The sequence below is a fragment of the Eucyclogobius newberryi genome, unplaced genomic scaffold (genome assembly GCF_026437365.1).
Source record: "Eucyclogobius newberryi isolate DKJ021-1_F unplaced genomic scaffold, fEucNew1.0.hap1 SCAF_22, whole genome shotgun sequence".
In the NCBI taxonomy this organism is placed as follows: domain Eukaryota; kingdom Metazoa; phylum Chordata; class Actinopteri; order Gobiiformes; family Gobiidae; genus Eucyclogobius; species Eucyclogobius newberryi.
In genome coordinates, this window is record NW_027315857.1 from 3,912,453 (window position 1) to 3,925,531 (window position 13,079).

At 44.6% G+C, this 13,079-nt stretch overlaps 1 protein-coding gene across 1 annotated transcript in view; it reads left to right on the forward strand.

Annotated features, from left to right (window-relative positions):
• The first annotated feature begins 6,318 nt into the window (after window positions 1–6,318).
• Window positions 6,319–13,079, forward strand: part of rpgrip1 (RPGR interacting protein 1) — a 67,766-nt gene continuing 61,005 nt past the window's right edge. Inside the window, exons 1-7 of the mRNA XM_072459417.1 lie at window positions 6,319–6,456; window positions 6,899–6,952; window positions 8,192–8,312; window positions 9,214–9,416; window positions 9,495–9,585; window positions 10,530–10,670; window positions 11,900–12,005. Of these exons, the coding sequence (XP_072315518.1) occupies window positions 6,372–6,456; window positions 6,899–6,952; window positions 8,192–8,312; window positions 9,214–9,416; window positions 9,495–9,585; window positions 10,530–10,670; window positions 11,900–12,005 (801 nt within the window). The 5' untranslated portion in view covers window positions 6,319–6,371. The remainder of the gene's footprint in view (window positions 6,457–6,898; window positions 6,953–8,191; window positions 8,313–9,213; window positions 9,417–9,494; window positions 9,586–10,529; window positions 10,671–11,899; window positions 12,006–13,079) is intronic.

Below are 13,079 nucleotides of genomic sequence, written 5' to 3' on the forward strand. Positions count from 1 at the left end.
ACAGATCTTCAGTGTGTCATTGTTCCTCACACAGATCTTCAGTGTGTCATTATTCCTCACACAGATCTTCAGTGTGTCATTGTTCCTCACACAGATCTTCAGTGTGTCATTATTCCTCGCACAGATCTACAGTGTGTCATTGTTCCTCACACAGATCTTCAGTGTGTCATTGTTCCTCACAAAGAACATCAGTGTGTCATTGTTCCTCACACAGATCTTCAGTGTGTCATTGTTCCTCACACAGATCTTCAGTGTGTCATTGTTCCTCACACAGATCTTCAGTGTGTCATTGTTCCTCACAAAGAACATCAGTGTGTCATTGTTCCTCACACAGATCTTCAGTGTGTCATTGTTCCTCACAAAGAACATCAGTGTGTCATTGTTCCTCACACAGATCTTCAGTGTGTCATTGTTCCTCACACAGATCTTCAGTGTGTCATTATTCCTCACACAGATCTTCAGTGTGTCATTGTTCCTCACAAAGAACATCAGTGTGTCATTGTTCCTCACACAGATCTTCAGTGTGTCATTGTTCCTCACACAGATCTTCAGTGTGTCATTATTCCTCACACAGATCTTCAGTGTGTCATTGTTCCTCACACAGATCTTCAGTGTGTCATTGTTCTTCACACAGATCTTCAGTGTGTCATTGTTCCTCACACAGATCTTCAGTGTGTCATTGTTCCTCACACAGATCTTCAGTGTGTCATTATTCCTCACACAGATCTTCAGTGTGTCATTGTTCCTCACACAGATCTTCAGTGTGTCATTGTTCCTCACACAGATCTTCAGTGTGTCATTGTTCCTCACACAGATCTTCAGTGTGTTATTGTTCCTCACACAGATCTTCAGTGTGTCATTATTCCTCACACAGATCTTCAGTGTGTCATTGTTCCTCACACAGATCTTCAGTGTGTCATTGTTCCTCACACAGATCTTCAGTGTGTCATTGTTCCTCACACAGATCTTCAGTGTCATTGTTCCTCACACAGATCTTCTCCAGCTCGTCCCAAACACTCTCACTGGATCTGTAGATCTGTAGTACATTAGTTTCTGCTTCTCTGCAGATGTTTTCTCTACTTGACTCGTCCCAAACAAACTGACATCTTTTCCATGACCACAGGATTTGTCTTTCCACATGGTTGTTTCAGAAAGAAGCCGCTCACTGCATCAGTCGGGATTAAACACAGAAAGATCATCACCTGCAGCAGTTCTCCAGGAGGAGGAGAGGACTTACTAGATTTGCTTAATTGAATCCAAGTGTTTGTTTTTTTTATTTGGAAAGGCTGTGCATTTACTTTTTTAGATTAGTTTATGCTGGGGTGGAGCAAAGGATAATGATGCCAAAGTACCATCCTTTTTCAGTGCATTTTAATACAAAACTAGTTGGTATGGAGATGTAATCGGGCTGTAAAAGTTAAGCTCGACTGGTCCGATACGACTGAAACCCAACAGAATTCAACCCGGACCCGACAAGTACACGACGAGCCACTTTAGAGGTCGGCCCCTGTTCACAGCCCTACATTGTTCAAAGGCATGCACAGCAAACAGGACATGAACGGCACACATGTGTGCGGCGAACAGCACATGCTCTCAGTCAAGAATGACATGACTGCTAAATTTACCCCACTTGACCTGAGCCCAGCTCGACCGCAGCCTGACCTGTCCGAACCCAGCCCGAACCCAGCAGAACCCAGCCCAAACCCAGCAGAACCCAGCCCAAATCCAGCCTGTGTAAAATTATACACATTTTTCAGGACCTGGTTCAGGCAAAGATCTTCAGCTGCCTCCACTGTTCAACAACTACAAGAGCAAACACAGACTTTTGGAGTTGTATTGTACCAAATACAAAGACATGGAGAATCTTCTTCATGCCCCATGTCCAGCCAACCAAATTTGTATAGCTCTTCCAAAAATGCTAGCTGCGGGTTAAATGCTACATCTTTAACATTTTATCTTATCATCTTCTGGTCCTGAAGATTAGATAAGATAAGCCTTTATTTGTCCACACAATGGGGAAATTTCAATGTTGCAACACAATGTAGGTACAGAAGTAAAAGAACAGACAACTTATAGAAAACTTTTTTTTAAACACTGTTAATAGAAAAGCTCTTATAAAACCTCTTATATTCTTAATAAAAATGTAAAAAAATAATAATAGTAACAAAAGTAACACTCTTATTTACAGCAGTTAAATGGACGGAGAATATTGCACAATATTGACATTATGTCAGAGTATTGTGCATGAATATGACAGTATTTCACATGATTAAGTCAGTATTGTACATGACTATGTCAGTATTGCACATGGGTATGAGAGTATACACGTGTTCAGGACTAACAGTGTTTGTTATAAAGTCTGACAGCAGCAGAAGGAAAGACCTGTGAAACGTCTCCTTCACACAGCGAGGGTGGATCAGTCTCTCACTGAAGCTGCTCTCCAGAGCGGACAGAGTGTCCTGCAGGGGGCGACACTCATGGTCCAGCAAAGAGGTGAGTTTAGCCAGGACCCTTCTGTCCCCCACCTCCTGCACCGAGTCCAGATCACAGCCCAGGACAGAGCTGGACTTCTTGATGACCTTGTCCAGCCTCTTCCTCTCCCTCCCCTCTCTGTGATGCTGCTGCTCCAGCAGACCACACCGTACAGGAGGGCTGATGCCACCACAGTGGCCCTGTCACTCCAAAAGACCTGAGTCTCCTCAGGAGGTAGAACCGACTCTGGCTCTTCCTGTACAGTGCGTCTGTGTTATGAGTCCAGTCCAGTTTGTAGTTCAGATGAAAACCCAGGTACTTGTATGAGTCCACTCTCTCAATGTCCCGTCCCTGGATGTTCACTGGTGAGGGAGCAGCAGAGTTGCCTCTGCGGAAGTCCACCACCATCTCCTTGGTCTTCCCCGCGTTGATGAGGAGGTGGTTCCACTGACACCAGTCCACAAAGTCCTGCTCCAGTCCTCTGTACTCCGCATCATCGTCGTCCGTGATGAGTTGGATGATTGCAGAGTCGTCAGAGAACTTCTGCAGGACACAGCTGTCCGTGTCATGTCTGAAGTCTGCAGTGTAAAGGGTGAAGAGAAAGGGCGCGAGGACAGTGCCCTGGGGCGCCCCCACACTGCAGGTCCGGGTGTCAGACACACAATCCCGGGCTCTCACAAACTGGGGTCGGTCTGTGAGGTTGTCCAGGATCCACTCTGCCAGGTCATACTCCACACCAGCCGTCTCCAGCTTGTCCCTCAGGAGCAGCGGCTGATGGTGTTGAAGGCGCTGGAAAGATCGAAGAACAGAATCCTCACAGAGCTGCCAGGCTTTTCCAGGTGAGAGAGAGAGCGGTGCAGCAGGGAGATGACGGCGTCCTCCACTCCGATGCCAGACCGATATGCAAACTGCAGCGGGTCCATGGCTGAGCTCACGGTGGAGCGGAGGTGGTCCAGGACTAGTCGCTCCAGTGTCTTCATCAGGTGGGACGTGAGAGCCACTGGCCTGAAGCTGTTGAGGTCTTTGGGGCGCGGTGTCTTGGGCACAGGTACCAGACAGGAGGTCGTCAGGTCCTGCTGCCTTCCTCACGTTAATCCTCTTCAGGTCTCTCTTCACCTGTGCTGCTGTGACAGTCAGTGGTTGGCAGGGGGACTGTGTGCTGGGGGGATGGGTGAGTCCGGGTGGAGTGTTGGGCTGATGGGCCGGAGGAGAGGTGTGAAGAGGAACGGGTGTGGGCCATTGTCCAGCTGTGGAAGAGAGAGCATGCAGCTGTGCAGGGGGAGGGGTGGGTGGTTGATCGAATCTCAGGAAGTGAGAATTCAGTTCATTCACCCACTGTAGGCCCCCCTCTGCCTGGACAGGCTCCTCCACACTCCCTGAATGTTCTTCTGCTGCAGCTGCTCCTCCATCCTCCTCCTGTAGCCGGCCTCAGCCTGCCTGATCTCCCTCCTCAGCTCCTTCTGCACAGTCCTCAGCGCCTCCTTGTTCCCTGACCTGAAGGCTCTCTTCTTCTCCTTCAGCAGAGCCTTCAGTTCACGGTTAATCCATGGCTTGTTGTTTGGAAAACACCGCACCGTCCGGGAGGGAACAATGTTCTCAAAACAGAAGTTGATGTAGTCCGTGATGCACTCTGTGATGGTGTTGATGTCCTCCCCATGTGGGTCATAAAGCTCAGTCCAGACAGTGGTGCTGAAACAGTCCCTAAGAGCCTCCTCGCTCTCAGCAGACCACCTCCTCACCACATGGGACACCACAGGCTGCCTGTGCACAATGGCCATACACAGCCCCCCTCCCCCCACCCCCTCTCTCCATCTCCCTCTCTCTCTCTCCCTCTCTCCCTCTCTCTCCCCCCTGATCCGGGCCTGATGGGCCAGCCCTCTGCAGATTACCCTGCTCCTGTTAATCTTAATAATCCCCTTATGTTGAGGCGATAGAGGGACGTGCACTGCACATTCTACTACTGTGGCATGTGCTACACATATGGACATTCACAACAACATTTGGTTTTAATGAATCATCATCAAATTGTTGTAAACTTCACCAAGAAGAACCAAAACTGCAGATTGGAACAGTCAAAGGTGGGTTCTAGTCATTAGGTTCTAAGTAATTGTACCACACCATACTTTTTACTTGTACTTGTAAGTAATTTGTGGTACTATTTAAGTTGGGAGTGTCTGCAGAGCCGCGGCGCGCGGCCGAAACTGCCATGTTAATTTTGTGCCGGCCGCGCGCCGCGGCTCCTGAAACTGCGCCGCTATTTGACCGCAGTTTAGCGTCGTTTTAGACCGCGCCGGGTTAGGGTTAAGGTTAAGGTTAGGGTTAAGGTTAAGGTTAGGGTTAGCCATGAGGCTATAAGGGAAATGCCGCAGTCCCTGAAACTGCGCGGCTGATTGACTGCGCCGCGGCTCTCCAGTCACGGCCATTTAAGTTAGTGACAAAAGCAAAATTGTTCACTTGTTTTACCTTTAGAATATGTGCTACTCCTATTTCTTTATTGTTTGAAAATACTAGAATATGCGTAATGCTAATATGCACCTGTCTCTGGTTGCATGCCGAATTTGGAATAGGAATGTGTAGTTCAGAGAAATATAGTATTAGAAGAATAAATGGATATAATGTGAATAGCATGTAGGTTTCTGGCTTTACTACACTAATTTTCAAAGAGCTGTCCTGGGAATGACTGACAGAGACATTGCTCCAGTTGAGCACCAACACCCATTCATATTTAAAGCTCCACCACTTAACATTTCAGTCCTCATTTTATGCATGTTTGTAAAGCTTTGAGGTGGTGACAATCACTCAACCACTCGACGACAATATCAGAACCTCGTTAGAAAAACAACAGACTGTGTGTAACAGATTAGGTCATTGACATCAAGGCCCAAGGGGGTTGGGCAAGTAAAACGTCTGCTCTCAAACTAGTATAAAGTTGGTTGTGAGCTAAATGTCTAACTGAACTGAAGTTAGACATAGTTAGTAAAATGCACAGTCATCATGCAACATGCCTATGTGGATTTACACAAATACTGTATGCTATTTCAAAGGTGGCTAGTTTTGAAGGTTTTTATAAATCCCCCTTTTTTTTTGCGGTCATTAAATTAGTTTTCCGGTACACACTCTTTCAAGTACAATCTGACGCAATTGTTTATAAAAGAGGTCCGTGAACAATACGACAAGGACATTTTAAACCACCACAAATCCTACCTTACTAAGTGAACTTTAGAAAATTGAGCCGGAGGTTGGATATTGACTCTTATTACTCATTGTGTAAAAATGTTTTGCTTGAAAAGCACTTTATAAAATAAGTAAAGTCTAATTCCTTGATTGCCATGTATCAAACATAGCTATTCAAACAACAGCCAATTATTTATACCAGTATATTTATTGAGCTTTATTGTGAGGACCCAGTGAGAATGAGACCTCTTTTTCAAGGATCAGCAAGGGCAAAGTGAAAATGTAGCAGCACATAAATCACTACAACAAACATTAAAACAGAATCTACATTTAAAAGCACAGAGAACTGTAGTAGGATTTTTGCTTTTGTTCTTAAATTTTTTTTTTTTTTAAGTGTGACAATGCAAGGGTTAACAGTAATGGTAAAAACATACATTTTGAGGTGAAAATATAACTGAAATTACCAGCAATGTCACCCCAGGAATTGCCAGCATACACACGGGTAATTTGCATTTAGTGGCTATTTAAGGTTTCATTATATTTGACTGATTTTGTTTTGCTGATCCGTGACAAACATGGCAGTGTCACGCCAGGTTTCCAATAGATCCTGAGCACATGACGTCCGTGTGCAAATACTAAATATGAGTTGTTATGTGGTTTCTGTTCAAGTGAATGCACAGCTCTTTGGTCCCTGCTGCTCTGTCATTGGCTGTGGGGGACACACCATGTCTCCGGTGGTGGACGAGACAGCGGGGGACGTCCCAGTGAGAGACATGGGTCTGAGAAGTGGACTGATGCCAGCGCTCCCAGGTCAGTGCACCTGAGAAGATTTCTGAAGAACAGCTAATGGTTCCTTCCAGGAAACAGGAAGCTGGTGGAGGTACTCCCGCTTCACACTGTAAAATATGGTGACATATTTATACAGTATACAGCAATGATAATAACCACGAACAGTGTTTACAGTCTTAAAACCAGCGTGTACAATGTAAATGTTTTTTTATTTATTCTCTCATTTAATATGAATTTGTTTGACCTTTAGCCTTCAGCCTTAACCTAATTGTTTACATGCGACTGAATTCATTTGGAATGCTCTGAGGTTGGAACTCATGGCGTTCAAATCAGAATTAACCAACTTCCCAGTTGCCCGGAACGCAACATAATATGTCCATTTCTTGTACAAGTTATTTGGAAATATTAGATCCATTTAGAAACCATGAAACCATCTGAAATCATGTTATTTATGTGTCCACAGAATCTGCCAGAGACCCTAAAGCTACAAGAAGGCCCCGTCACACCAGGACAAAGAGTATGTCCACACCTGGCTGAGTTGTCTACACTGTATTTGTCCTTTCACGTGATGTCAGACATTAGCTGTGGGTGTGCAGCAAACTGAAGGCACTGCTCTGTCTGAAGCTTTGTTCAACTTAAAACTAAGCTGCAACACAATCCGACCCTAAAAACTAACTTAGCTGAAACTACAACAGGAACGCTGATTTGTGCTGTTAAACAATTCCTTTTCAAATAACATTGAGACATGATATCACCTTATTAATCCCAAAATTAATTAATTAATTAATTAATTAATTATTGGGCCAGAGAAGACAATACAGACTCTACAAATTAATGTATGCTATATATTTTAAAACAACATTTTAAATAGGGCTGGTCGAAAATGTCTTAGTTGACCAAAATTTGTCTTCATAGTTTTATTTAGATTACAAGGATTCTTAAGGGCCAGAAGCAAAAACAAAAAGATATAAGATATAAGTTAATTAGTTAATTAAGTTAATTAGTTGAAGAGTTGAATCATGAGTTTAATCTAAGTTATATAGTATATCAAACATACAAACACATAAAAAACACATACATATTTTTTAGCATAAACTCCTGTCCATGTTTAGTCCTGACTCTGGCACCAGCAGGAGGCTGCTCCAGGTTTAGTCCTGACTCTGGCACCAGCAGGAGGCTGCTCCATGTTTAGTCCTGACTCTGGCACCAGCAGGAGGCTGCTCCATGTTTAGTCCTGACTCTGGCACCAGCAGGAGGCCGCTCCATGTTTAGTCCTGACTCTGGCACCAGCAGGAGGCCGGTCCATGTTTAGTCCTGACTCTGGCACCAGCAGGAGGCCGGTCCATGTTTAGTCCTGACTCTGGCATCAGCAGGAGGCCGCTCCATGTTTAGTCCTGACTCTGGCACCAGCAGGAGGCTGGTCCATGTTTAGTCCTGACTCTAGTTTAGACACTGTATTTTTTATTTTGGCAATGTTTTTAGATGGTAAATAGCTGCTGATGTTGTTGCTTTGATGTGGCTGTTAAAGTTTTGAGGCCATTGTTACACCCAGATTTGATTTGTAGGTTTGGCGCAAGAGGGCATGTCTTTAGTCGCTGCTGAAAATATGTTGTTTAACTCCTTTTTGTATTTTTGATTGAGTTTCAGACCATCTAATGTGTACACTGTAACGGTGTACCTATTCTCCTTAGATATACTTGCTGCCCCTCATATGTAAAGTATCAATAATGTTGTAATGTTCTCTTGATATTTGCAGTGGACCCTCAACGGGTGTTCCGGGCTCCTCGGGACCAGCTGGAGGAGCTGTGTCTGCGGCTGCAGGAAGAGAACAATGTGCTCAAACAGCACGGTCGATCTCAGGAGCAGAGGATTCGCCAGTAAGAGCGTATCTGGGACCACACTCACTACGTCTACATACGCAGAGAACTCAGAGTGCACAAAAACAACCAAATTCAAATCTGAATCTGAAGAACCAATTAGGTGTGATTGGTAATTGAGAGTTGTTCAGGGGTGTCTGGTAATTTAGCTTTAGTACTATAAATTTGTATCCATAATTGCTAATACAAACGTCTATCATTGAGGAACAATTAGTGACTGTGTTTTTTGTCATTCAAGATTCTTTTTGTAGATGTGTTTTGTGTTATTCTTGTTGTTGCTTTTGGTATTCCTCAGTCCAGAAGTTTTCTTGGAATTTGTCGTCAAAAATGAAGTGGCGGAATAGTAGTAGTATAGAACTCTTCTTGCCGTTGCACAGCTTCTAGTTCATATATCACACTTCTGGCAAACATGAACAACTGACGCGTTATTTACCTTGAGCATTTGATTTTCAGACATGAGGAACTGCCTTTTCCGCAGCACCAGTCAACACACTAATGCTCCTGTAGTTTTACATTGATTTTAAGACAAAACAAAGCATCACGTGCTAGTCCGCAGTGGAGGGACTGTAGTTTGTCATCTCTGCTGATTAGTAAGATAGATGAGCAATGTTGTACAATAGTTTGCAGAATAAAGAAAATATGGAAAAATAGTGCATTAGTGTTCGACTGAAGACCGAATAAGAGCAAGCGCATGTTGCGGGCACAAGCTTTTAATGTCGCAGGACCCACTTCACCCTTGCACAAAACAAACATAATATCACACAGCAGCATCGTGGTGCTGGACTAGGCCAGTTGTCCTGCTTTCCTGGCGAGAGTGTAAACGTAGTGAGTGTCACATGTACATGTCCTCGCTGACTCCAGCTGCACATTGTCACTTGTGATGATAATAGTCTTGTCCCAGGATGTCCACCAGGCTGTCCCGGGCTCGGCAGAACCGTCCCAGCTCCAGTGGGGTTCGGGACAGGGACCTGGAGGACACCATTCAGGAGCTGGAGGCCCGCGTGGCTTTGCTGGAGGGCCAGAAGCAGCTGCTGCACGAGAGACTGAGCCTGGCCAAGCGGCACCTCCTGGAGTTTGGAGGGCCCGCACAGCGCTACAACAAAGGTGAGCCCCTCCACACATCACAGAGGACAGACTTGTGTTCATGGAGACAACTCTCTAACTCCAGACCTGTTTCTGCAGTGAAGATTTCTGACGGAGAAGGAGGAGCATGGAGAGCCACCCACACTGCACCTGCTCGATACGGCCCCGCTCAGGAGGACTCAGACAGGCTGTAGGTGCTCAGCCATCTTTGGCCACTGGTTCAAAATGGTCCAAAAGTGTCTCTACTCTCCACTGTCTTAGATTAACCGTGCCAGTCTGTTAAGGTGAGCTGACGTGGACCCTGAGAGGTCTAGCTTCCACAGTGGTCTGGACTCTCCTATATATATATATATATATTTCCAGTGCATAATGCATCTTCACATTATCCAAAGCCAATTCATTAAATAAAGATGTTAAAATGTGGTGTAGAAGCTTTGCAGAGAAGGGAACTAAATGAGGAAGAAAAAGCTGAGGAAAATCAAACTGTAGTTTTGTGTTTACTCTAGCCTTAGCCACATATCTCAGAAACACAAACTTGGAATAACTAAATGTTTTTGTTGAGAACTGCTTGGTCTTATAATTGGTATATGAAAGTATAAGCACTATTTATGTTTGGGCGGCATTAGTTGCTCTTGTAGCAGAGCTCTGCGTCTGGACCCAGAGCCAGGCTGAGCATGGAGACTCCAACAGTAAAAGACGTGTTCTAAAGGACTGTAAAGAGAACCAGTCTGAGGGGCCAGGGCCAGTCTGAGGGGCCAGGGCCAGTCTGAGGGGCCAGGGCCAGTTCAAACGTGGCTAGTAAGACTACACGTACATCAGCCAGAGCTTACGCTCTTTGTCATATTTTTTCTGTCCCCTGTTCTCTGCCGTTACACCCTGTCTTTTGTCTCCTCTCTTCTGTCTCCTCTCTACTGTCTTCTGTCTCCTCTCTTCTGTCTCCTCTCTACTGTCTCCTGTCTTCCGTCTCCTCTCTTCTGTCTCCTCTCTTCTGTCTCCTGTCTTCTGTCTCCTCTCTTCCGTCTCCTCTCTTCTGTCTCCTCTCTTCTGTCTCCTCTCTTCTGTCTCCTGTCTTCTGTCTCCTGTCTTCTGTCTCCTCTCTTCTTTCTCCTGTCCTATGTCCCCTCTCTGTCTCAGTGGCAGTAGTGGGGCTGAGCAGGTCCGCATGGCCCAGTTGGAACTCACGGCGCAGACTCTCAGGGACACTCTGAGAGACAGGGAGCGGGACAGGGAGCAAGAGCTGCAGGACACGAGGAGGACACAGGCCCACACACACAGGTCTGACTCTTGTCCCTTATTCTAGTCAAACATGGGCAGTGTTGGATGCAAAGTTACAAGAAAATTGTGCTTTTGGAATGAATTGAATGCATTAACTTTGACACTTGTGGTTCTGAATTATTATTTTCTTAGGTCCCATGCTTGTGCAATAAACTGTTAAAACCTTCATCAAAAACACACCTGGAGTTAGGGATGAGCGATATGGTGAAAAATGTATGAGCGTATTTTTTAATTTTTTCTCAGTAATATCTTTTTTTTAAATGCATCAGGAACGTGTTAAAATCTTCCTGTAAATGTCTTGTTCAAGTGCCGTACAAAACATAAATGGACCAAAGAAAAATCGGAAATATACCACATTAAGCTTCTAATTATACTCGATATTTAAAAAAATCTCCAAAACAACAATAGTGATGATATTCATATAAACTTCCACACATCACATCCATACGCACTCACACATTACAGTGATTAACAAAACAAAAACAAAAGAAAATATATTCTCAAAAAACACATACCATTACAATTCAACTTAATTTCTTTTTGTAACGCCCAAAATCACTACAGCATTTGATGTTTGCTGTCACCAGGGGCGACAGTGAAAAAGCAGATTAAACAAAACTACCAAATCTCTTTGGGAAAAAGAAGAAACCTGGAGGAGTTCCACAGTGAAGGAGAAATCCGACTCCTTCAGACAGACGCGAGAGAGACAGTGGAGCTGGAACCACTCAGGAGGAGAACCAGTTCTTCAGGCAGATGAAGAACCGTTCATATGGAGTAGAGATCGTTTCTCCAGGCAGTTGAGGAGCATCTGGGTCCACAGGTCATCGATGTGCCTGTCCCAGTTCCGGCGGGACTAAATGTTTGTTTAGACACGAACGGACAATGCGTTTGTCTGATTGGTTAATCCACCTGTCAATCACTCCCTTTGGAATTTGGAGCGACTGGGTTGGATCACAGACCCTCAGGTTTTGTAAAGTGGTCTGTGCAAACGTATTGGGAATGGCTGGTCAGACAAATGGTCAACCATATTGTTCTACTAACTATACATTGTGCATTAATACAGATGACCTCAGAGGTGATTGGCTGAAAGAGAAATAGCCTCAGACCAGCTTTAATGATCCACCAGGGAAATCGCTTGTACAATGGCTAATGGAATATTGATAACAGAAGCCTTAGTAATATAGAAGAAGGTTTCGGCAGGGAACGCTGAAGGCTTGTGATGTTTTTAGGCTGATGATCCGAGAGAACATGGAGCTGCTGCGAGTGCAGAAGCAGCTGTCAGAGAAGAGCATAGCCCTGAGGCTCACAGAGGAGAGACTGTGTCACCTGCAGGAGGTACGGCCCTGTCAATCACCACATTTACACTCACAGCAGGGAAACTGGAGAACTGGCCTAGTCTGATGTAAGGCAAGTGCATGTAAACTCCGGAAGTACCATTGAGGTCTTAATTCTAATCTCAAAGATCCCAATAACACTTGTGGAGAGTTCCATGTTCAGTCCTCTCCCTGCTGCAGGTAACAGTTCAGTCCCATCACACAGAGCAGAGGCTTTAGAGGCTTCAACTGCAGCAGAAAAGAAACAGAAGAAATGTGTTTGGATGTGGACTCAGTGGTTTTATATTAGCAGAGGTGACAAACTACGATCCCTCCACTACGATAGTCCAGCATGCGTTATGGTCTGCTGCCTTAAAGTGAATGTGAAAACTACTGGAGCGTCGATGTGTTTTTTTTGTGCTGCAGAGGAATTATTTAGACAATGCAGTCCCTATCAAAGTAACATTCTGTCGATAATTGTACTTTTTCCAAGTCGATTTTTAGATGTGTACTTTTAAATGTTTGCATGCAATTGTAATTTAAAATAGTACAGCACAAGTCCCAATCGTCCCAAAGCACACATCACTGTCTCTGTTTCTTTCAATTCAATTCAATTCAATTCATTTTATTCATATATTGGTGTTTACCAGCAGAAAATCTGAAAATCAAACAATGAAACAGTCATTGGTCAATAACAGAAACGCGAACCAACCAACAAAACCTCACTGCATCTCCTGCTTTTATTGGTCACAGCTCAGACAACAGTAATAATACAAGTTTTGTATAAAAGACTGACCTGAAATTATACTCAAACTTCCACTTATACTGATAGAAAGTCGTTTTGAGACTTCCGGGCATGGCGCAGGTGTGACCGGTTGCCATGCCACTGCCATGACCTTCTGCCAACATTTCAGCTTCACTCACAAAAAAAAACAAAAACTAAGAGCAAGACGATGAGTAAACACATAAAAATCCATGAAGGTAATGCTTCGGGAGCTAAGCAATCAAAGCTGATGAACTGTAACCTCGCCGGAGAGCTGACTCTCTTAATGAAGCTAACGTGGCTAACGGAATGGACACCCCCACAGACAAGCCT